This window comes from Pongo pygmaeus, chromosome 21, assembly GCF_028885625.2.
Source record: "Pongo pygmaeus isolate AG05252 chromosome 21, NHGRI_mPonPyg2-v2.0_pri, whole genome shotgun sequence".
NCBI lineage: Eukaryota > Metazoa > Chordata > Mammalia > Primates > Hominidae > Pongo > Pongo pygmaeus.
In genome coordinates, this window is record NC_072394.2 from 28456220 (window position 1) to 28481882 (window position 25663).

The 25663-nt window shown below is 45.2% G+C and overlaps 1 protein-coding gene across 3 annotated transcripts in view; it reads right to left on the bottom strand.

The window, feature by feature from the left end:
• Positions 1–6501: 6501 nt before the first annotated feature.
• The window catches only part of CDS2 (CDP-diacylglycerol synthase 2), a 71261-nt gene continuing 52099 nt past the window's right edge, over positions 6502–25663 (bottom strand). The window contains exons 5-13 of one of the 3 annotated variants that reach the window (XM_054466830.2): positions 25510–25649; positions 21982–22040; positions 21284–21366; positions 19480–19567; positions 18598–18666; positions 17587–17739; positions 15244–15363; positions 14590–14693; positions 6502–14326 (exon numbers count right to left, since the gene is read on the bottom strand). In XM_054466830.2, coding sequence (XP_054322805.1) covers positions 14194–14326; positions 14590–14693; positions 15244–15363; positions 17587–17739; positions 18598–18666; positions 19480–19567; positions 21284–21366; positions 21982–22040; positions 25510–25649 — 949 coding nt within the window. In that variant the 3' untranslated portion in view covers positions 6502–14193. Of the gene's footprint in view, positions 14327–14589; positions 14694–15243; positions 15364–17566; positions 17740–18597; positions 18667–19479; positions 19568–21283; positions 21367–21981; positions 22041–25509; positions 25650–25663 lie in introns of those variants that run through there. The other 2 variants (XM_054466831.2, XM_063658996.1) reach the window with 2 other exon arrangements.

Below are 25663 nucleotides of genomic sequence, written 5' to 3' on the forward strand. Positions count from 1 at the left end.
CAGCCTGGGTAACAGAGCAAGACTCTGTCTCAAAAAAAAAAAAAAAAAAAAAAAAAAAGCAGAAGACAGGAGTCCTGGGCAGAGGCACTGAGAGGCACACACCATTCTGCACCATAGCTTGTGATGTAGAATAACAGCACTGGATAGAACAGCAATATTACCCCAGAAGGGTCACCTTGGGACATCCTGAGGCTCACCCTGGGGATGCTCCAGCAGAGGGTGCTGACCAGTTGTGGCGGGTTTCTGAGAGGGGCTGGACTCACTAGAGGAAGTTTCAATCACTGTTTCTCAACCTCAGCTACACTTTGGAATAACTCCAGGGAACTGTTTCTAACACTCATGCCTGCGTCCCACCCCCAGAGACTCTTATCTAATTGGTCTGAGATATTGCCTGGGTTCCTCAGGCGATTCTAATGTGCAGCCAAGTTTGAGAATCAATGGCTTAAAAGGCTCTACCTCTAAGGCTCTTGGAATCTACGAGAAACAGAGACCATGTGGGCAAGATCAGAGAGCCCATCTTAGCTGCAGGAATAACTTCAGTTGCCTCAGTCAAATCCACCATCGGTCAAATCTTTGCTGCTGGAATAACTTCAGTTGCCTTGGTCAAATCCAGATCGGAATTTACCCTGAACCTAGACTCAGTCGGATGGATGTGCTTTTTACCCTAAAAATGTGCTGAAGTTTGTTAAAATTGAGAAGTGATATTAACGGAAATGGCATAATGGTGTTTATTTCATTTGAGAACTCCCTAAGTTTTAGTTGATCTGGGAACTGGCAATGTCCTTTGGTAAATATTGGATGGCGTGTAAGTTAGTATGCCATGGCCAGGCCATGAGTCCATCTCTGGGACTTCCCACCCCAACTGCCTGGCCTCTGAATAATCAAATAGAGAAGTTACTCTTGCTTTGTTTCCCTTCCTCACCTTTCCCAGGAGACCAAAAGGTAAAGCTGCCCTTTCTTCTCAAGGAAAGAGCACCCAGGCCTCTACAATTCTGACCCCAGGGGAAAATTAATAGCTGCTTCTGCTGTCAGGTGGGAGTGGGGCCACCTGAAGGCAACTCTACCCAGGCCTTTCCCCAGGCCTGAAGGCTGGATTGTCTTATTGAAGGGAAGGGAGTAGCCCTAGCTAAAAAGTAGATCCTCAAGTCCAAAACAACAGAGGGGCTCATCTCCAGACCTTAGCTCCTCTCCGTCAATGACTTTATCCAGTCTTCTGGCTCCTGGTGTAGAATAACGCGCACACCCTGATCACTCTCAAATTTCTATTTCCATCTCAGACTACTCCCCAGGACTGGACATCCCTGTGTGGGTATCTCACTGGCATCTCAAACCGAACGTATCCAAACCCAAACTACTGACTGTCCCTCTCTAATCCACCTCCCACCTGCACCTGTCCTCCCACAGCTGTCCACAGTTCAGAAATGGCAGCACCATCCTTCCGGCTGCCCAAGCCAACTTCACAGCCCTCCTTGACTCCTCTTCATCCCTCTCCTCCATACCTAATCCTTCTGCAGATTCTGACAATCTGACCATTTCTCACCACCGCCCCACTCCCATATCCCCTGCTGAGCCGTGTGTGTGTGTGTGTGTGTGTGTGTGTGTGTGTGTGTGTGTGTCTGTCTCTCTCGCTCTCTCTCTTCTGGATCGCTGCTGTTGCCTCCTCTCTGATCACCCTGCTTTCACCCTTGGCCCGCTGTAGTCTGTTCTCAACATAGCAGCCTTTTGCAAACAAACACCACTTTGACACTCCTAGGCTCTGAATTCCCCAACAGCTTCTCATCTTGCTCTGGAGTAAAAGCCAATGGCCTTGGCCCTGTGTAATTCCCCTGGGTTTCCTGCCAGTGCTCCTCCCCACTTCCCTGCTCCATCCACCCTGCAGTTCCCCCACAGCACAGGTGTCTTTGCACTTCCCGAGATACCTGAACAGCTCCCTCCCCTACAGCCTCGAGGTGTGGCCATTTACCCAAACACCACCTCTGCAGTGAGGCCTTCCCTGTTCACCCTATTTAAAATGGCAACCTCTCCCTACCAGCATTCCCTCTTCCCTCCTTCTGGCTACATTTTTCTCCACCTAACATGCTTTCTCAGGTTTGTCATTCTTCCCTAAAATGAGCTCCATGAAACAAGGAGTTTTTGTTGCAGTGTCTGGACAGGGCCTACCCCAGAGCAGGCACTCCACAAGTGCTGGCTGAACACACAGCCAGCCGCGGCTCACACCTGTAATCCCAGCACTTTGGGAGGCCAAGGCGGGTGGATCACCTGAGGTCAGGAGTTAGAGACTAGCCTGGCCAACATGGCGAAATCCTGTCTCTACTAAAAATACAAAAAAATTAGCAGGGTGTGGTGGCACATGCCTGTAATCCCAGCTACTTGGGAGGCTGAGGCAGGAGAATCACTTGAACCTGGCAGGCGAAGGTTGCAGTGAGCTGAGATCCCACCACTGCACTCCAGCCTGGGCAACAGAGGGAGACTCTGTTTCAAAAAAAAAAAAAATTGTATTGCCTAGGTTTTCTTCTAGGGTTTTTATGGTTTTAGGCCTAACATTTAAATCTTTAATCCATCTTGAATTAATTTTTGTATAAGGTGTAATGAGGGGACCCAGTTTCAGCTTTCTACATATGGCTAGCCAGTTTTCCCAGCACCATTTATTAAATACGGAATCCTTTCCCCATTACTTGTTTTTGTCAGGTTTGTCAAAGATCAGATAGTTGTAGACATGCAGCATTATTTCTGAGGGCTCTGTTCTGTTCCATTGGTCTATATCTCTGTTTTGGTACCAGTACCATGCTGTTTTGGTTACTGTAGCCTTGTAGTATAGTTTGAAGTCAGGTAGTGTGATGCCTCCAGCTTTGTTCTTTTGGCTTAGGATTGACTTGGCAATGCGGGCTCTTTTTTGGTTCCATATGAACTTTAAAGTAGTTTTTTCCAGTTCTGTGAAGAAAGTCATTGGTAGCTTGATGGGGATGGCATTGAATCTATAAATTACCTTGGGCAGTATGGCCATTTTCACAATGTTGATTCTTCCTACCCATGAGCATGGAATGTTCTTCCATTTGTTTGTATCCTCTTTTATTTCATTGAGCAGTGGTTTGTAGTTGTCTTTGAAGAGGTCCTTCACATCCCTTGTAAGTTGGATTCCTAGGTATTTTATTCTCTTTGAAGCAATTGTGCATGGGAGTTCACTCATGATTTGGCTGTTTGTCTGTTATTGGTGTATAAGAATGCTTGTGATTTTTGCACATTGATTTTGTATGCTGAGACTTTGCTGAAGTTCCCTATCAGCTTAAGGAGATTTTGGGCTGAGATGATGGGGTTTTCTAGATATACAATTATGTCATCTGCAAAGAAGGACAATTTGACTTCCTCTTTTCCTAACTGAATACCCTTTATTTCTTTCTACTGCCTGACTGCCCTGGCCAGAACTTCCAACATTATGTTGAATAGGAGTGGTGAGAGAGGGGATCCCTGTCTTGTGCCAGTTTTCAAAGGGAATGCTTCCAGTTTTTGCCCATTCAGTATGATATTGGCTGTGGGTTTGTCATAAATAGCTCTTATTATTTTGAGGTACGTCCCATCAGTACCTAATTTATTGAGCGTTTTTAGCATGAAGGGTTGTTGAATTTTGTCAAAGGCCTTTTCTGCATCTAATAAGATAATCATGTGGTTTTTGTCGTTGGTTCTGTTTATATGCTGGATTACATCTATTGATTTTCATATGTTGAACGAGCCTTGCATCCCAGGGATGAAGCCCACTTGATCATGGTGGATAAGCTTTTTGATGTGCTGCTGGATTCAGTTTGCCAGTATTTTATTGAGGATTTTTGCATCGATGTTCATCAGGGATATTGGTCTAAAATTCTCTTTTTTTGTTGTGTCTAACCTAGGCAATACCATTCAGGACATAGGCATGGGCAAGTACTTCATGTCTAAAACACCAAAAGCAATGGCAACAAAAGCCAAAATTGACAAATGGGATCTAATTAAACTCAAGAGCTTCTGCACAGCAAAGGAAACCACCATCAGAGTGAACAGGCAACCTACAGAATAGGAGAAAATTTTTGCAATCTACTCATCTGACAAAGGGCTAATATCCAGAATCTACAATGAACTCCAACAAATTTACAAGAAAAAAACAAACAACCCCATCAAAAAGTGGGCAAAGGATATGAACAGACACTTCTCAAAAGAAGACATTTATGCAGCCAAAAGACACATGAAAAAATGCTCATCATCACTGGCCATCAGAGAAATGCAAATCAAAACCACAGCGAGATACCATCTCACACCAGTAAGAATGGCAATCATTAAAAAGTCAATAAACAACAGATGCTGGAGAGGATGTGGAGAAATAGGAACACTTTTACACTGTTGGTGGGGCTATAAACTAGTTCAACCATTGTGGAAGTTAGTGTGGCAATTCCTCAGGGATCTAGAACTAGAAATACCATTTGACCCAGCCATCCCATTACTGGGTATATACCCAAAGGATTATAAATCATGCTGCTGTAAAGACACATGCACACGTATGTTTATTGCGGCACTATTCACAATAGCAAAGACTTGGAACCAACCCAAATGTCCAACAATGATAGACTGGATTAAGAAAATGTGGCACATATACACCATGGAATACTAGGCAGCCATAAAAAATGATGAGGTCATGTCTTTTGTAGGGACATGGATGAAGCTGGAAACCATCATTCTCAGCAAACTATCGCAAGGACAAAAAACCAAACACCGCATGTTCTCACTCATAGGTGGGAATTGAACAATGAGAACACATGGACACAGGAAGGGGAACATCACACATCGGGGCCTGTTGTGGGGTGGGGGGAGGGGGGAGGGAAAGCATTAGGAGATATACCTAATGTTAAATGACGAGTTAATGGGTGCAGCACACCAACACGGCACACGTATACGTATGTAACAAACCTGCACGTTGTGCACATGTACCTTAAAGTATAATAATAAAAAAAAAGAAAGAGAGAGAGAGGAGAAAAAAGAAATCATCAAGGCCAGTGTGCGGGGCGCTCTGGATATGGAAGGATGCCAGATACAGGCAACTGCACAGGTGCTCTGATGCCACTGGCCTAGGGCCTCCTATGGATTTCACAGGCCTGGACAGCACAGCCTTCAGCAGATGGAGTTGAGCCCAGGGACCCTCACTTCAGCAACATGTGAGCCCTCGGCTCCTGGTGCAACAAAAGGGAGCAAGGCAGCCAGGGAAAACGACTCATGTTGGTTTTCCCATCAGTCTTGGAAACTGGTGGCTTGCAGTCAGATTTTGTGGGGTTTAGGAAAGTAAGTGAATGCAGTGGGTTTTTTTGCATCTTCAATGTTGGCGAGCAATTCATTGAGGAAATTCCAATGGTAGCAGGTTTCCTGTGGATGAAAATGGCAGAGGCCCCTGTCCAAAAGGTAATCAATCTAGAGGTCCCACTGGCCTCAGACATTTGCCCTGTAAGGCTGGCCTGCTGGCTCCCAGGAGTTCAGACCCTTCTGTCCTAGGGCAGGAGACACACAGTGAAGAGACAACATAAGGCCTCCCCAAGGAAGTGCTGTTGACGGTGAGAACTGCTAGGAAAAGAGGAGTTAGGCAGGCTGACGAAGAGCTGGGAAAGGAAAAAAACGGGGCACAGGAAACAGTACACACCAGGGCCTGGGATAGGCGCACACCTGGAACAAGGAAGGACAAGCGGGAGCTGTGGCTGTGAAGGCAGGGCCCAAATGCGTGGGTCAGGCACTGGCCAGCTCACAGATGGCCCCAGAAGCCTCTTTACCAAGTCTGAACTTTAACCTCAGGCCCCAAAGGTTCCAAGCAGAGAGCTCATCCCAGCTATCGTGCAAGAAATGGATTAGCAGAGGTGGCCAGGATGTAGGGAGAGGGCTAGAGGCTGCCTTAGAAATCCTGGCAGGAGATGGGGCCTGGCTCAGAAGGCTGGCAGTAAGGATGATTCCGAGGATGTTTGGAAGGCAGAACAGGCAGGCTTGGGTGACTGATGAGATCACTCCAGTTACTGGCTTGTGTGACAGAACACATGGGTAGTTAGAGAACACAGGACTCAGGACATGGGTCATAGGTTTGGGTTTTACCATGCAAAGTCTGTGTGACAGGCCTCACAGGCAGCTGGAAATGCGGGCCCACTTGGGCTAGAGACACGGACTTGGGAAGTGTTGAAATGAGTGTGGTGATCAGGACCCTGGGAGGGGGTGGGAACACCCAGAGGGGAGAATTCAGTGGGCGAAAGAGAGCCTCAGGCAGAATACCACCACCCAAGGGATGGCCCAGAAAGAGACACCCAGAAAGAAGACCGAGGAGGAGCAACCAAGGGCAGGAGGAAAGCCAGGGGAGCAGGTTGCAAAGGCCAAGGACAGAGGGAGTCTCTAGAAGCAAGGGGTGGTCACTAGCATCCTGGGAAGTAATGCTGGCTCCACATAAGCAACCAAACGTCCACATCCTTGGCCTTCCGCCACCCCCACCATCAAAAACCACACATGATCTAGAATTTAATATATGTTTATTTGTGTAGTAGGAACATTCGGGTATATAAATAAGGTAAATGCTTTCCAATGTACAGTATATCATGTTCTTACATTGCGTGGAAAAAAAACCTACATGTATTGTTCAACACGGATCACGAGTGCAGAATGCACAGAGAGAGAGATCAGCTGCATTTAGTGAAACGCCAAGTTGGGAAAACGGCACAGCAGTAGCGCACAGGCACACAGCTATCTGGGGAGGCTGTGGGGACTGTCACGTGGACTCTACACACCGAGAGGTGCTTCAAGGTCACCTGTGTCTGAGTGCGGGAAAAGTGAATATCAACACCCAGGCTATCAGGGTGAGACAACTGAATTCCATTGTGTCCATCCACTTTACAAAGGGGCGGGGGCACCACGGAGAAACTGACCAGAAATGCTCTGCCCTGTCACAGGGGAGACAGGGTCAGGGCAGACACAGGGCTGACCTCTGGGAGGCACAGACACTGGCAGTGATGGGTCCCATGGGATACCTGGCACTCCCAACACAGACAGCTCCCCAAAGCAGGTGGGGAGGCCCTTTCTGTGTTTGGGAACTTTTTAGTTAAACAAATCCTCAGAATGGAATTAAGAAGGATGTCCACAGCTCGATCAAAAAAAAAAAAAGAAAACACCAAGGTTCCCAAGATCCTTCAACAGAGGGGCTTCCAATCTGATCTTACCCTCCTGTTTTAGAAGGTATTAAACATCAATAAAAATTAAAATATGTTATCAGTATCAACCCTAGAAGATAACCCATGGCTTCAAATCTCCCTGGACGGGTTCTCTGAGTCCAGATTTCTGGTCCCCAACTCATATGACATCCAGGGCCAGCGAGCATTCAGCTGACATCTGTTAGAGTCTGCCCTCCACTGTGAGACTCCTGGCCCCTCCCTGGCCTTGGTATTCCTCCTGCTGCTGCCCCTAGGAGTCCTCCAGCTGGATAACAATAAACCAAACCGCTGTCTCCTAATCCCTGACTTGTTCTCCTGACTCCGAGTCCTTTGGTTTCATCGGCCCCTGATGTCTGTTCAACTCTTCCCCTTTGTAATCAGCCCCTAGCACCCAGTCAGCATGACGTAAGACAGAAAAACGGTTTACTAAAGGCCAGAGCCCAGTGCACAGAGGATTTAAAAGAAACAGCACCCAAAGGACACTCATGAAAACATGTATGCACATTCTGCCTGCTAGAAAACATTCTCAACCTCTTTTCTACTCTGCTGTTCCTTTAAGAAAAGCCAGCATAAGCAGTACAAGAACCTAGCGCAGGTGGAAAAAAAAGGCATCCAAACTGCGAGGACAGAGGTGGCTATGTGGATGATTATCGGCAAACACAGTTTCACTAGACACAGAATCACCAGGTGGCTAACCCTTCTGAGTGCTTTATGCAGGCAAGGTCCTCTGGGGGCTGCAAAAGGCTAGGCCCTGCCCAATGCCTGGGAGACCACTGTAAGGGCATTCTCTGCTTGATTTCCAGAGGGCCCTTACCACGCCCACCCACCCCCCCACCCCACCCCCCGCCGCCACCCCACCCCGCAGTGGAGGCTTTGTATGGATACAAGGCTGCCTAGGTCTATTCAACAACACAATGAGGGAGGAAGCACCAGGCGAGGCAAACACAAACCCAGAAGGACAGGAGGGCTCGGGGGCAAGCCTGGGATTGGCCTGTCACAGCAGCTGCTTCCTAGAAACCCCCACAACCATCTTCTCCTGGTTCATGGCATTATCATTACTTCAGCAATTCAATGAAACAGAGGGACCATAATTTCCATACTATTAATAGCAATGTGCTGTTGGGTCCCATTAATACCCAGGAAATAATCCACAGTCAAACCAGTAGTTCAAAGTTATTATTCAACTGACCTAAGAATTTCATGGATCCTGTTAGCCAACACCATTCCTTCGAAGTGAGGCGGCCTCCCCTTACACACACGTGCCCCAACTCCCCACCCCCATTCAGAAAACTAAGTTCAAGAAACTCTTTTCATTAAGTCCTGTGCCTGTTCTCCCTTCATTCATGAGTCACCCATTTGAGTCTTTGCTAACCTAGAATCTGGCAGAAATACCTCACATCATGTGTCCTCAATGGGTCACCCACTTCTACCCGGTTACTACTTTTAGAAGGAAACACGAAGCTCCAGATTGGCTGCGTCATAAGGATGTGGGCAGAACTTCTAGGCTTTTAGTCTACATAATCCCCTACAAAGCAGGTTTCCATTGCCCCCATTCTTCTCTTCTTGGCCCCGATGACATCCACCCATACAGGGAACTGCTGCAGGCTCCTGAGCTATGTGCACAGAAGACAGCCCTTGGCCAGAGCAGGAAGTGGGGTCCAGAGCGAGTCACAGACAGGCCCTCCCTGCCCAGAGTGGAGGTACCACCAGACAGGAGGAGATGGCCTTCCCACAAGCAGTCCAGACTGTGGGCAGAGGAGGTGAGCTGGATTCTCAGGCCAGCCATTCTCACTAAGAACAGAACTTCTGCACACCCTCATGTCCTCTTGCCTCGTTAGGCTGGCCTCCTAAATGGTGTGTGAAGCACCAAGATGCTGTAGGGGATGTTAAGGTTGGCGTGCTTCTCTCGGAGGGACCCATACTGTGTGCAGGGTGGTGGCAGTGTGGTGGCTGACAATCCCATCTCTGGCATTGCACCAACGGAGGTCAAACTACCAGCTGAGCTAAACAAAAGTAACTACCATTTATTGAGTGCTTACTATGTGCCAGGCATGGTACTAAATGCTTACATGCATTACCTCGTTACATCCTCACAACCACCTCGGGAAGAAGGTACTATTATCAGACCCAACTGCCTTCAAGGTGGAAGCTTAGAGCAGCCTAGAAACCTGCCCGCACCTAGGGTGATTTGATCCCAAAGTCTGTCTTAACCACTGCTCTCAGCCTCAGTCATACTGCCTCAGTTTCCTCATCTATAAAATGGAGATAACAATACCTAATCAAAGGTTCTTTTCTGGATTAAAAGGGATAACGTATGTAAACCCTTAGCACTATGCCTGGCACATATTAAGCACTATACTATTGCAATCCTTATTAATAAACACACTGATATCTCATTGGCTCAAGAATAAAAAGAGAAGGTGCCTCAGTAGGTAGGCATTTGATGGGAAAATGAAGGGGAGGGTTGGGGAGGAGACAGGGTCTTTAAACAGCCAACGAATTTGAAACCCACTGGACAAAAAACCCTAGACTTCACAAATTCTGCCCCTCTATTCTCATAAATCATCCACATGTCCTCAAAATCTCAACACTTCAGCATCCAAAGGATACCTCCTAAACTGCACTCTAAGTGCGTTGGGAAACATGGTTCCCAATACAAACAGGTGACAGCCTTAATCAAGAGACAGCCCCAGGTGAGAACAGCCTCCATCCACCTGAGAGGCCAGGTAAGGCCACTGCTGGTCAACCTGAAAGGTAAGGGCACATTCAGATGGCAACAGCAGCCAGGACTCTTCTGAGAATAGGGCCCACCTTCTGCAGGGATGTGGATAAGGACAGTCCAGGCCCAAGAGAAGGTGGGCCAGGCAGAGCCCTGAGATAAGAATCCTTCGTGACCACTTGGTTTAAACCCTAGCACCCCATGCAGGTTGTGGCACAAGGCCCCCACCCAACAAGAGAAACTGAGTCAGGAAGTGAGAGCTGTTCATCTCTTTAAAAACTGGAAGCTGGGCAACTGCGTGGAGGGTGATCAAGGGAAAAGGAAGTTTGTTTTGACCAAGTCAGGGAAGAATATGAGGCTCTGCCCAAGTATTAGCCATCATCTTCAGGAGGCCAGAGTTTGTTCCACCTGCTCTTTGGAGACCAGTGTTCCAAAGCACAAGTGAGAGTCCATCCGCGGCTTACTGTCTTAATGTGTCCATAAAAGTCACCTGGACATCCTCCCCACCCTGACCTCAGAAGAACAGAAACCTGTTCAAGTGAAATTGTCCTCCCGACTCCACCCTTTTCTTAGCACATAATCACGGTGTGCAAGAAAGGTGGGCCCAGATATGTTACTCGGGAAGACAAAAGACAATAGTGCCTAAGATATTACTAAAACAGGGAAAGGCTTCAGCAGTGACATACCACATTTAGTAGGGTGATGAAAATCTACCCCCTTGGACATGCATCTAGGGCTGGCTTTGTAACTAACAAGGCCCCTGCTTCACAGTTTTCTGAGCAAGGACGCTCTGTCCCAAGTCATTTATACTCTCCCACTACCCGACTCTGTCAACAGTGGAGATGAACCTGAGCTTTGGGAAACATGGTCCCCATACAAACAGGTGACAAGGGCTGAGCCAAGGGCTCACTGACAGTGTGAAGATCTCAACTCAAAGATCCATTCAAATAAGGCTCCAGTCAACTCAGCAACTAGCTCAGACCAAATCACAAGGTCTGTGTAGCCTCCCTTAAAACATATTTTTGGGATTTTCTTGCATAATATAGGTCAAGTTACAGTGGAAAAAAATTCTATAAAAATGGATTCAAAGTCCACCTGTGTAAAGTCAAAAGTTATATCCTCCCCAATGAAAGAGATTAGTTTCAAAGGATGTGAAACTAGTTCTCATACATTATAGGGCTGTACAATACTAAGAGTAATTACATTTTAAATGTAAAATACTGTAGCTACTAAAATGCCCAGAATATGAAACAAGTTGCCTAAGAGGGTTTCACTTTCAGGAGTAAAACATAAATGGAACCTTTTTGAATACTAAAAGCAGTTAAGAGGGCAGCATGCACACACACAAAAGGCAAAGACTCGGTACCCTGTGAGCGGTCATGAGCAGAGCTCCCGGGGGCTGGGGGGTGCCCATCAGCCCTGGTTTCTATGACCCCCTTGTTCCACTAGGCAGGAGCCAACAGCAATTTAAGCTCCAACCTGGCTCAGGCCAGGCCTCCTAAGCTAGAGGGAAGGAAAGATGCAACACCTCGGTGTACTCACACGATGTTCACAAAAGCAAGCAGGGCTGGGGGACCCTCCAGGTGTCCTGTGGGTAAAGTGCAGGATGGAGTGAGACCTGACTCCACCACGCTATCCTGGGGAAGCTCCCTGCCTGGTAAGGTGCTCATGACTCTCACCCGAGGTAAGAAGTCTGTTGTGAGAATGTAGGGATACAAGTTGGAAAGCAAAGCAAAAGTCTCTGAATCAGGACTATGCAGTATTCATGAATACATAAACAAATGAGAAGCATAAAACCATGCATGGAAGTGATAAACAGGAAATTCACAACAAGGGAGGGCACACAGTTGCAGTCACATTTTATTTCTGACCAATAAAAAAAAAAAAAATGGGTCTAAAGCAAGTGATGCCATTCATTAAGATCTGAATGTATATACGTAAAAATGGTTTCTTGACTCTTGTCTGTGACCAGGAGAAAGAGAAACATTGTGCTATATGGACACAAGGTGGCAGTGCTCTCCTAGCTACCTGACAAAAATTCCTCATCTCCAGAAAGCATGCAGGGGAAATCAGAAAATAAAACACAAGCTGACCCTCTGGCCTGCCTGCTAGCAGCTCTAGTGAGCACTCAGCTTCGGCTTCCTAGGACCCCCCCTTCCCCACCCCACCCCCCACCAAGTGACCACTTCCACAAAGGAACATGAGCCTTGCCCAGTATGCTGGGCTCCCTGATCCCAAAGGCAGCCCTATTCAAGAGCAGGTCTCTGCAGCCGGGCCCCAGCTGAGACTCCCTCCTCTCAAGGAGCCCACCGTATGCCCACAATGGGACAAAAGAGACAAATGAGGAGCCCTTTCGGTATCTAGTTTGGTGATCCAGGTTCATTCTTCAATCTGAAAACTACAGTTTCATTATTGATCACCTTTACTGTTTGGGTGTGCTGCTGAGATACCTACTCATCTTAAGGATAAGTATGTAAGGGCCTGAAAACACTTCCTGTTTGGGGGGTGCCCAGGACCTCACTCAATGAGCCTCTGCCGGCATGAACTTGCTCAGCCAGAATCACATAAGAGTGGAATTGGGAGTAGCTCCAAAAAAGAGGCCCTTGAGAGTGATGCATCCTGCCAGTGACACAGCCAATACTGAAATGAAACCCCTTGCAATAATACGTTTTGTTTTTAAGGGGCCTTGGACCTGAATAAGAAAAGCCACGAGGCTGAAATGGAAATAAAAGTTCAGCGGAAAGAAGCCGCTTCAGCCCTGCACACATATGGGAAGTCACTCAAGGATGTGTGAGCTGAAACATCCCCAGGGCTCCATCCTCTGCTGGACACTCTAGAGACCTGGGCTGACTGTGCACTTTCAGGGAGGCAGTGAGGCTAATTTACAAACAAAAACACCACAAACCAGCACTAGACCAAGGTGCTGAAGCAAATCATTACACCCTCGTTGGCAATGAAAACATCCATGGCACGGAATAGTTTAATATATTTGGGCACCAAGTTCTCTCTCCCGCACTCCATTGTTGTTGGCCTGACAAAGAACTAATCTGTCTTCCCACAGTCAATCTCACCCTTGAAATTAGGGAGGGGAAAAAAATCACAGTTTAAGCAAACAACAACAAAATGTCCCCCAGTACAATACAACCTACATTTAAACTGGTCACATTATATAAAAAGTGTGCATTTAATCTTCAAAATAGTCAAGGCTCTAATCAGGTTAGGTTTTCCATAGTTTTAAGCAGGACTTTGTGGTTTTAGTGAAGAAGTCATGGTGCAATTGAAATCACTGTAAGAAATAAGTGACTTTTAAAATAAACACAGACACACACACTCCTCTTAAGAGTAATATATACACAACACAGCAGCTACATGGGTGTTCAGGCAAAGGGTGCATGAACGAGAAGCCCTCTGCTCCCTGCCCGATGAGAAAGTCCCCAGAAAGGATTCAGCAGCAGCAAGTCTACAGCACAAACATAGATGGCATTGTCCCTGAAAACACACAGTTAGGTGGACCCACAGGAGACACCAGAGCCTAGACATATGGGAAAGGGCTCAGTTACAGTACATTCTACTGCATACACTGGAAATATTACAGTGTGTTTTTTCTCCAGACGATTATAAATAATTTTTCGTGCTTTCTGAAAAAAATAAAAACTGAAACTTTCTTTCAGTCTGTGATGAAGGTGAACCCATCTTATAAAGCAGAGCTTACTTACGTTCTGCAGGATTTTGGTGTGGATGCATAGAAGGCTTATCTGGTTAGTAAGCCTCCATTCCTCCAACCTACAGAAGGCAACCCTTCTGCAGCTCCAAGCAGGGATTTCTAGAAAAGACCAGGTGTACAAAACATCTAAGCTGTGCCTCCCACCACAGGTAAGGAAGTCCCCTGATTTGGTCAGACACAGATGAATGTCTGTGCCTGACTGAGCCCAGTAACAGTTCAATTGATGGGGGCTGGAACCACCAAGAAAACACTCCTGACCTGGGCAACACTGTCTTCCAGATTATTAATACTTTTGTTTTAAAAAAATCCAAATGGTTTTACAACCCGTGACTTCTTTCCAACTCAAAGCTGTAGTTTACTTACAACACAAATTCTAAACACATAGACTGTATATACAGATTTTTTGAACCCACAAATAAAAAATACCCTCCAAAAAAAAAAAAAAAAAAAGACAGTGAGCTGAAGCCTCGTCATTGTCTAAGTCACACCAGCTGGGCTTGCCTTGGAGACCTGCCCCTGCTCAGTTCTGTTCCTGTTCTCCCGGCCCTGGGTGGCCCCTACTCGTCCTCTGTGGTGGATGTCAGCATCCCCTTGTCGATCAGATGAGACCGCAGCGTGTTGAAGATGTGGAGCTGCTGATCTGGCCGTAAAGTCAGGAACTGCTGAATCAGTTTGCTTGGGTTAGGGCCTCTGGAACAGAATGTGAAGAAACAGCACTGAGCTAGGGCCTGGAAGCTTCCAGGGCCTGATTATCTGAGTGGCTGCTCTGATCTCTGGATCAGAGAGTTATCTATTAACAGATGGCAGGAGGCCTCAGAAAATCCGTAAGCAGCAACAACTGAAAACTGCATTATTTGGGATGCTTTTCACTGGAACTTAGATGCTGCTAAAATTCTAGAATTGCACTGTACTTAAAAATCCACCAACTTGGTTCAGATGGAAAGGTACTATACCTGATAAAACTGGCGATGTATACATTGACAAAGGTGGCCATCAGATACTGGCAGTCAAAGCGATCCATGATGCCTCCATGGCCAGGAATGGTATTGGCAAAGTCCTGTTAGAGTCAGGGGAAGGATGGGTGAACTTGGGCTCAGCCACTGACCAATCCCAGCCTAATGGTCCCACCCCAATGTCAGGCTTCTGTCCTGAGTAGCTGAGGGCAATAGAAGGTGAGAAGTATTAAATCTAATAGTGAGGCTATATTAGGACACAATTTTATTGCATTACAAAATGTTCTTATTTCATTATTTAATAAAGACAGGAGTCTTGCTATGTTGCTCAGGCTAGTTTCTAACACCTAGCCTCAAGTGATCCTCCCGCCTTGGCCTCTTAAAGAGCTGGGGTTACAGACATGAGCCACTGCCTGGCCCAAAATGTTCTTTCGAAGAAAGATATATTAACCAATAAACTGAAAAACAACGACTGCATTTTCCTGAAAATATTGTTATTAATTAACTCACCTAAATTCAGTGCATGGGTCAAGACCACACATTAAATGCCAGGGTGTACAGCCTAGTATTTTGGAAGGGGCAGGGAAGGGGGAGAAAGGCAGAAGATGGGTGAGGAGGGAGTGAGATGAGAGGAACGTAAGACAGTTTTCCTACTTTGATTTTAAAGGCTCGTTTGAATCCACTTGCGAAGAATCCTCCAAAGGGGCCAATGAGCGAGGCAAAGGTGGAGAGGGCGATGCTGTGAATCTGGAAGGGGTACATCCGGACCGTTTTCTGAGAAGAGTAAATGAAGTAAAAGTTTAGGTGCATACATGCCCAGTGTTACGGTTTGAGTTGTCAACTCATGTTGAAATTTGATCCTCATTGTGGCCTCACTGGGAGGTGATGCCTAGTGGGAGGTGTTTGGGTCACAGGGCCAAATCCCTCATGAATGGCTTGGTGCCTTTCTCCAGGTAGTGAGTTCTGTCAAGAGACTAGATTAGCACTGGCATCCCGAGGGAATGGGTTGTTATGAAGTGATGAAGCCCCTGGTTTTGCCTCTTTGCATGTGTCCGCTTCCACCTTTGACATTCTCCGCCATGTTACAATGCAGCATAAAAAGCCCTCACCAGAAGCCAGGCAGCAGCCAATGCCACACTTCTCACACTTCCCAGCCTGCAGAAACAAGCTAAGTAAACCTCTTTTCTTTGTAAATTACCCAGCCCCAAGTGTTCTGTTACATCAACACTAGACAGAACCAAGACATCCAACCTCGTAACTCTTTATGAAACTAATTATATATATGTAGGTTTTTAAATCAATAAAAGGAGTGAATTTTTCCCATTTTGTAAATTTCTAATATCTAAGTTAATGGAAAACATTAAAATATTCTGCATTCAATCTGTTGCAACATGCTGTTTTGGTGGAAGTATATAAAGAAAATCCAGCCTTACACAGACACATAGTTGAAAACAGTATTTTAGTCGTAGCCTCAGATGGTTTTGGGTATTCTCTGACACTACACCAGAGCTTGACAAGTAGTCATTTCTTGAATATTAGGTGTCATATGGAATCTAGAATTCTATCAATGGACTTTGTTCTGTCTTACATTAAAATCCGATGGTCCATCTTATACTTGAATGGATCTTTTACCCATGCATGACTATATAACACCATGCATCAGCCATTTAGAAAATAATGGTTCACTGAATTATGTAAATCTTCCAAATGTAGACACATTATACGGTGTCAAATATGTGTTTTTTCTCATGTGATCAACACACACACACACACACGTCGTTAAGAATCATCACAGACCTCATCAGAAAAGGCTTTTAAGTATTAGGAAACTGTCAAGTTCACACTGGCAGATTAAGCTTTCCAAAATTCTAATTTTCATTTGAAAGCCAAATTTTATCCTTGGTAACAATTACTGTCAGTCATTTTTCTTTTTTTCTTCTTCTTTTTTTTTTTTTTTTTTTTGAGACAATCTCACTCTGTCGCCCAGGCTGGAGTGCAGTGGTGCGATCTTGGCTCACTGCATCCTCCGCCTCCTGGGTTCAAGCAACTCAACCTCCTGAGTAGCTGGTAGCTGGGATTACAGGCACACGCCACCACCCCCCTAATTTTTTTGTATTTTTAGTAGAGACAGGGTTTCGCCATGTTACCCAGGCTGGTCTGGAACTCCTGACCTCAAGAGATCCGCCTGCCTCGGCCTTCCAAAGTGCTGGGATTTCAGGTGTGAGCCACTGTGCCTAGCCTCAGTTGTTTTCTTTAAAGTGATAGGCTCACTTCATCCTTTTCAAGAAAAATGTCTGCCAAATACCCAAGTCTGAAAAATTATAATTTGTTGGTTCTTTCCAAGTAAAATTTACTTTCTTTTCTAGAAAAAAGCAGCTAATTCAGCTCACAACTCAAACAACTGCACACATGCTTTCCCTTTAGGCAAGCACTGTACTACAGTACTTAGCAGAAATGTTTTACACATACTTTCCATTTCAGTAGAGAGTATTAAAAAGGTGTGTGTACAAAGGTCAAGATTTAACAAAATTAGTAACTTTACTATTTCATAGACATTCATTAGAAGAACTGGCCTGTTTGTACTGTGAGTGTGTGGCATGACGAACCCACTGCCTTAACGCAGTTTTAACCACTGCTGCTTTTGTGTCCTATCACAGCTAATGTCAACACATTGAAAAAGGGAAACGTGATAGTCTAATTATGAAACAGTTGTGACCTCACAGACCCCCCACCCTACCCCCGCAACTAAAAGGATCCCAGGGCCCTCCAGGGATCCACAGAACACACTTTGAAAACCACTGGTCTAAACAATCTGATGTTGGGGGAAAGGTCTCCTGCCCATACCCTGACCTGGAGTGAGCAATTCTCCTTCATCCTGGGGCTTACAGCTTCGGGAAGGAGGAAGCTAGCTTTTTTCAGAGGGCAGGTGATGTAGGGGGATCTCTCTTTGTAGCCACTGTCCATGGAGGCCGCTCACCCCCTGTGAGTGGCACATACCCAGCCAATGACTGACTGGATCACCCCAGGAATATTGTACTCCTGCAGGCGAAACAGGTCCGAGGGCTCACAGTCCACAGTGAAGCTGTTGGTGTCGTTGTTGTACTCCACAGGGCAGACAAAGCATCTGTACCCGGACATCACATAGGACAGCTGAGGAGGAATAACAGAGAGACCGGCAAGGAGGTAAGTTCCAACCATCCAGCCTAGACACAGGCACCTGGTTTGGCCATGTTCCTCAGGGTGCCTAGTACCCTGCTAACTGCGAGCTATGTGTTCAGAGGTTCATGTTTTACCATACATATTTTACCTCAATTAAAAAAAAAAAGACACTCATGACCCACCAAGGTTACACACAGGAACCCAAACACCCAGGCCCCGAAAGAATCCGGGAAAACCTGAAGGGACTGGGGCAAAGAACTACAAGAAGACTCTCCCCATTTGGGGAGCTAGGACCACTTTCCTCAAGATCTCTGAACTCAGTGATAACTGGAGAGAGGCCATGGGGAAGGGGCACAGTGAGAGGCAGATCTCAGGAGGAACAAGGCTGGAAAGCAACAAAGCTGGGCGGTGAGCACTGAAGGGCAGCCAGACAGTGCTGAAGGAGGAGGACTGGTCCAAGGGTCAGAAGCAGAGAATGGTGCTCTGGAAAGGGCAGGAAAATCACCCACCTCTGGGCAAGGCACACATAGGAGAAAAGCTGTGTATCTCATTTTCCCTTGGGTGCCCTCACCCTGACCTTGGAACATCAAATGCCTGACAAGAAGGCTACCTGCTGATGTCACCGTGCCTGGGCGCGAGAGGTCATAGAAGGTGCTCTCCAACTGCTAGCACCCTGCCTGAAAGCTAGTGGATGGCTGGCATGGCCAGTGGCCCTCTTCAGGGCAAGGTTGCCATTCAGCAGGACAGTCCTGGCCTCCAAAAACACTCTCCAGCTCTGGACAGGCCTTGGAAGGTGGTGTGAGGACTCTGTCCACCCAATCCCTCACACAGCTGAAAGCCACCACCTACCAGAAGGCCAAACACCACAGTAGCAAAGAAGCCCCCAATGAAGCCTTCCCAGGTCTTCTTCGGGGACAGCTGTGGACAGAGAGCAAGTTCTCAGCAAAGGGTGTTTTGATAACTACAGCTTTGGGAACAATGATTACTTGTTAAGAACCTTTCTTTCATAAAACCCCATTCTCTTAACCATGTCACCTTCTAAAGCTCCCCCAAATATGGTTTCCTTGTTCCCTATCTTATACCCCCCCTTTGGTTCCCTTTCTGTTTCAATCAGTCATTCGAATAGTTTTATATTAGAAAACGATATACTAATTAAGTGACTACACTCAAATCCAGATCAAAGCCCCAAAAAATGTGTCCCAAAAAAAGATTTTATAAATCTGTAAAAATATTTTCCTTTCTTCTTTTTTCAAGACACGATCTTGCCCCATCACCCCGGCTGGAGTGTAGTGGCACTATCACAGCCCCCTGAAGCCTCAACCTCCTGGACTCAAGAGATCCTCCCATCTCAGCCTCCCAAGGAGCTGGGACTGTAGGTGCATGCTACCACCATGCCTGGCTAATTTTTAAATATTTTAGTAAAGGCAAGGCCTCACTATGTTCCCCAGGCTAGTTTTGAACACCTGGTCTCAGGCAATCCTCCTGCCTCAGCATCCCAAAGTGCTAGGATTACAGGCATAAGCCACAATGCCCAGCCTATTTCCTTTATTATCTTTTTTTTTTTTTTAATCAGTTGTCAGTGTTTTCCTTTGGCCTTTCTCCAGGAAGACATGAAGACATGGCCACAATACAACACAGCTAGATTTCTTCTGTCTGCCAGGCTGATCTACTCACATTGAGAGCACCACCCTCCCCTCACAGTGGTATTTCACATTAGGATAATCCATTTACCTTGATGAGTGGGGTCCGACCAAAGAAAAAGCCAAACATATAGGCCATGATGTCATTACAGATCACACAAGATATGGGGACAATGAACCTAGAAATGAACCAAAGTAAGGATCAACTCAAGCAAGGTGACAGTGCCTCAAAAGTACACAAAACAGTGCCATTCTTAAATTCCAGCACCAAAATCACCCATAAAATTCTGGTAACCCCTTAAGGAGTAAGTTAAAAACATAAAAAGTACCAAAATAGTCATACCTAGTACCTAGCACAGAGTACACATTCAAGTGTTTACTGAATGACTACTGAATAAGTGGAGGTTGCAAACTAAAAGGTCATCTGTCCTTTTTTCATGATAAAGAAATATATGTAAACAATGATAGAAATTTAATTGTAAAAGGAACAAAAAGTTTTCCTTCTTTCTCCCATCCCTATCTCCATTCCCAAAAATAACCACTTCTAATCGTTTCTAATTTTTATTTTTCTAGTGGTTACCTCCCCAATTCTAAATAGTATGCTTTAATGTCTCTTTCATTATTTACTGACTTTTCTTGCTGTTTATTACTAGCTCTAGTTGGCCCTACCTTTCCCCAGGACTGTATTGAGTGTGAAACCCCAACACGCACAGCTAGATTTCCTCTCTGCACACTCCCCTGCTGATCCAGTCATCTTCACTATGAAAGAGGTGGTTTCCACACTTGTACTCCCTCTCTCCTCACTCTCCACTCTCTGACACTGACACTTTTTAAAAAGTTCTTTGATTACAGGTTTTTGTTTGTTTGTTTGTTTGTTTTTTTTTTTGAGACAGAGTCTCTCTCTGTTGCCCAGGCTGGAGTGCAGTGATACAATCTCGGATCACTGTAACCTCCACCCCCAGGTTAAGTGATTCTCCTGCCTCAGCCTCCGGAATAGCTGGGATTACAGGCACCTGCCACCACACCCAGCTATTTTTTTGTATTTTTAGTAGAGACAGGGGTTTCACTATGTTGCCCAGGCTGGTCTTCAACTCCTGACCTCGTGATCCGCCTACCTTGGCCTCCAAAAGTGCTGGATTACAGGCGTGAGCCACCGTGCCCGCCCTTTAACCTTTTCACTAAGATCACCTAGCTGCTTCAGTTGGCCAGTGATTTCTACCAATGCTGATAGATGACACCACTGCATTTTTGGAATAAAATCCACTCAGTATTTGCATATTATTCCCTTGACACACTGCCAGATTCTATTTGCTTATATTTTATTTAGAATGATTTATCTATAATCGTAGCAGAAATGGGTTTATCATTCCTGCTTCTCTCTCCTCACTGGCTTTGGTATAAAGGTTAGATAAAACTCAGCTGTTAACCCATTTGGTCCTGTTTCTTTTTCCAGATATGGAATCTTACATAATTTTCAAAGCTCATTTAGAGTTACCGATCTATTCACGTTTTCTTCTTCATGACTTTTAGTATACATTTTGCCAGGAAATCATGAATATTTCCTCTAGGTTTTCAAATCTGTTGCCATACATGTTGCATTGTATTTGAGTCTTTAAATATTCCTGTACCTGTTAATCTAGAACAGTGGTTCTCAGAGCATAGGTCCTGTCCAGCAATATCAGCACCACCCAGGAATGTACTAGAAATTCAAATTCTCAAGCCTACCCCAGATCTAATGAATCAAAAAGTCAGGGGTGGGGTCCAGCAATCTGTGTTATAATGAACCCTGCAGAGGATTCTGATGTGGCTCAAGGTGAGAGCCACTGGCTTAGAGAGTATCCGTACATGAGAAACACCCACAAAATAAAAGGGAAAATCCAACTCCCAATTCTCACCAGATCATTCCTTCAAATAGGTTGTGGATAACAAGATGTGACTGTGTTACAACAATCAGCAATGTCACATGGGTCCAGCCAAACTGCAAAAAAAAGAAAAATAAACACTACTTACTAGTTTACCTTGAAAGTAACTTCAAAGAACAATCAGTACCAAATAGAAAACTGCTGAGAAACAGGTAGGAAAAATATCTGCTTTTGTATCTGACTTATTGAAAGTGAACAGGTAAGATCAGGCTTCTGAGAGTAATACTTTGTCCCCCACAGCCCACTAGTGAGTGAGCTCTCCCATGCTCTGAAAGCCTGGGTGTTTTTCATTTTCTTAGTAGTTATTGAGCACCTGGAGCACTCAGAGAGGAGCTGTTCTCTGGTGAGTCAGGGAATAAGTGGTAGCAAGTGATGTACCAGACAGGACATCTGTGGGCAGTGTCTGAAGCTTCAGCTTGTGCCTTCTCTGGAGCCCACCTCAGGGTCCTAGTGGAGAGGCTGCTTAAGGTGTAAGTAACAGTGACTGGGTCTAAGTCAATGTAGAGCCGTTAAACCTAAATAGGCATTCTTCCTTCATGCTCTAGATGCATACATATCAGACCATGTTCCTGAGTTTTGATTTGTCACAGAAAGCATGAAAGGCCTGTTGAGTTCCTGAAAAACTTCATTTAAATCAAGAATTCTGACACACACGCATGCATTTCCTTTACCATGTAGAACTGCAGTCGATAATGCTTCTTGACCAGACTCAGTACAAACATGCAGAATCCTAGTTTGAGGTGGGAGGAGAAAAGAAAAATGAATTATGTTCTGCATTTATCTTTGCCCTCCTTTAGCTATGTTAAGTGGTTCTTTGGCTAATTTATTCCCAGCAGCTAACCAGTGCACAATGTCAAAGCCCAGGGGAGAAAAACATTATCCAGATAAACAGTCACAAGGAAAAAATAACTCCTCCCAAACAGTAAAAGGAAGGCAATATTTTATAATCATGCAGACCACACTAAACTTAGAACATGGTTCATCAGATAGGAATGTTTTATTCCTAGAACATGGGCCAGCAAACAGTGGTCAGGCCAGCTGCTTGTTTTTATAAATTAAGTTTTATTCAAACACGGTTATGTCCATTTGTTTACATATTGTCTATGGCTGCTTTCAAGCTACAGCTCAGCAGAACTGAGAACAGTCATGCTCTGAACAACGAGGTTCTCGTCAACAACACACCACATATACAACAGTTCCCTAAGATTATAATACCCATTAGATTTTAATACCATAAGATTTACTAATTACCATATAGTACCTTTTCTATGTTTACACACACAAATACTTACCATTGTGTTATAATTGCCTACAATATTTATTTAGTAAGGTAACATGCTGTACAAGTTTGTACTCTAAGAGAAACAGACTACACATTATAGCCTAGGTGTGTAGGAGGCTATACCATCTAGGTCTGTGTAAGTACACTCTACGATGTTCGCACAATGACAAAATCACAACAATGCATTTCCGAGAACGTAGCCCATCGTTAAACGATGCATGACTGTAACTGCAAGAGACCCTATGGTCCCCAAAGCCTAAAATATTTACCGTTTGGAACTTTAATAAAAAGTTTGCTGGCTGTTGTGCCTACAGAGTAGCAATTCTTTTATTCCTTTACTTTCTTAATAGACTTGCTTTCACTTTCCTCCACAGACTCGCCCCAAACTCTTTCTTGTATGAGATCCAATAACACTCTCTTGGGGTCTGGGTCTGGACCCCTTTCTGGTAACATCTTTCTGGTGAACCCCAAAGGGACAATACTGAGGAGACCCCCAACCCAAAGGAAATAGACTGCAGCACTGATTGGCTGACTTTGGTTTTTTTCTGCAATTTAGACTGCTTGTTCCTGTGAACCAACCAGTGATCTCTGGCTGCAGCTCAGAAGAAACAAGAGGGATTGGTGATGTAAAAATCTGAATCAGTATTCTAATTCTGGGAACATATTGCAATCAGCTACCGACCCCGTATCAGCTTGGTTCCAACAATTACCCAGTTCATGGAAAGCCTTCTTTAGTTTACTTGGGATAGTTTTGCTTATTTTGCTTTACTGATATGGAATATATTGCTGTTGTACTATTTGTGTAGGAATGCAGGATAAGCTTACTCAATGTTCTCTTAAACACTTACAAAATCTTCCAGATATCACTTTGTGTCCGAGCTGTGAATGGCCCTAACCATACTGACACTTTCTGACTGAGCTCCTCTCTACCCTGAATACAAGAGACCTCCATAGGTAGGCAGGAATATCATTGCCCCTAATCAGCCTGAAGAAGTTACAGAGTATGGATCTTCGTCCCTCTGCAACCCTTAGGATTAAGGGTTCTCTTATAAAAGTGATGGGGGAAATGTCAGAGGCATTTGAACTAGAGCAACTCCATCTTGAATAGGAGCTGGGTAAAATGAGGCTGAGATCTACAGGGTCTGCATTCCCAGACGGCTAGGCATTCTAAGTCACAGGATGAGATAGGAGGTCACACAAGATACACAAGATACAGGTCATAAAGACCTTGCTGAGAAAACAGTTTGCAGTAAAGAAGCCAGCCAAACCCCTCCAAAATCAAGATAGCAATGAGAATGACCTCTGCTTGTCCTCATTGCTACACTCCAATCAGTGCCATGGCAGTTTACAAATGCCATGGCAACGTCAGGAAGTTACCCTATATGATCTAAAAAAGGGAAACATGAATAATCCACCCTTTGTTTAGCATATAATCAAGAAATAACCATAAAAATGGGCAACCAGCAGCCCTCGGGGCTGCTCTGCCTAAGGGGTAGCCATTCTTTTATTCCTTTACTTTCTTAATAAACTTGCTTCCCCTTAAAAAAAAAAAAAAAAAGTTTGCCAACACCTGTCCTAGTATTCATAGGGCTGGGAGAAGAGGGATCCACATGGTATAGGGTCAAGACCACCTTTTTATCTCTCTCACAGTGACCTAGATGGTGGCAAAACATGTCCGCAGACCCCTTCTCCAGGAAGGAAAGGAACCTTTACCCATAAATATGCAGAGATCCTCAAAAGCAGTTCTGCCCAGAAATACGCATGTCGCTTTTCCAGACCCCTGACCTCCCACTGTGGAAGGCTGCTTTCGGGGTCTGCAGCATACTCTTTGAATATCCTCAATGGCAGCAGACCCCTTCGCAGATTTTATATTTTAATAGTCAGGTGTCATTCACAGAAGTATTGCTATCAAGCTGATCAAAAATAGGTCAGATTGACATTGAGGTCAGAACAAATTTTTCATGCACCTCAAACTAGCTTTGAAGGTAGCTATGAAAAACTATCAGCATTATTAGAATTAGTACGTGGCCTTAGCTGAATTTATATTAATATAACGCTTTAATGTTTGTGAAGTTTTAATGTATTTGATTTAATCCTCACAGTAACCCTGCAGTTTTAGCTCTAGATTACAAAAGAGCTGAGACTCAGAAATATTATGTTCCTAGCTCCCCCTGAGGTTGCAGAGTCTTTTTAAGCCCAAATCCACTAAAATTTCCACCATGCTACAATGTCACCCAAGGCATTCTCCTAAAATGACTCCCCTAAAGATGGTAAGTTCCTAGATGATTTTTGTTTTGGTCCCACTGCAGAATCTTTGCCAACAGGAGAGTCAGGACAGGACCATGCTGTGCTGTTCCTCAATGGTGGCTGAAACACAGGGGCAGGTGGCACAGGCCACAGTCCTGCCCCTACACTCTGCTTCTCTTAAAAGAGCTCCTACAAGGCCGGGCGTGGTGGCTCACACCTGTAATCCCAGCACTTTGGGAGGCCAAGGCAGGCAGATAAGTTAAGCTCAGGAGTTCGGAACCAGCCTGGCCAACATGGCGAAACTCAGTCTCTACTAAAAATACAAAAATTAGCTGGGCTTGGTAGCAGGCACCTGTAGTCCCAGCTACTTTGGGACCTGAGGTGGGAGTATCGCTTGAACTTGGGAGGTGGAGGTTGCAGTGAGCCGAGATCGTGCCACTGCACTCCAGCCTGGGTGACAGAGTGAGACCCTGCCTCAAAAAAAAAAAAAAAAAAAAAAAAAAAGGCAAGAGCTGCTACAGCTTAACATAGAGCATCAGCTCTGCTCCCCTGCATGGTCAGAGTTAATGTCACAAAACTGTACCCTAACCAAGAAATTCCCCCAATTCCTACCTGACAGACATACAAAAACAATACAGACACAAGAAATGGAGAACTGCTTAATGCATACCTATTAGATAGAGAGTAAAGGAAATGAACCGGTGGTATTTACTGAGAATCCGCAAAGGCTCTTCTCTCTGGACCAGGGTGAAGAAGTAATCCGTCACTGTCTCACCATAGAAGAAATAGTTTACACACAGGAGAAAGTACCTGTAAATGAAGGC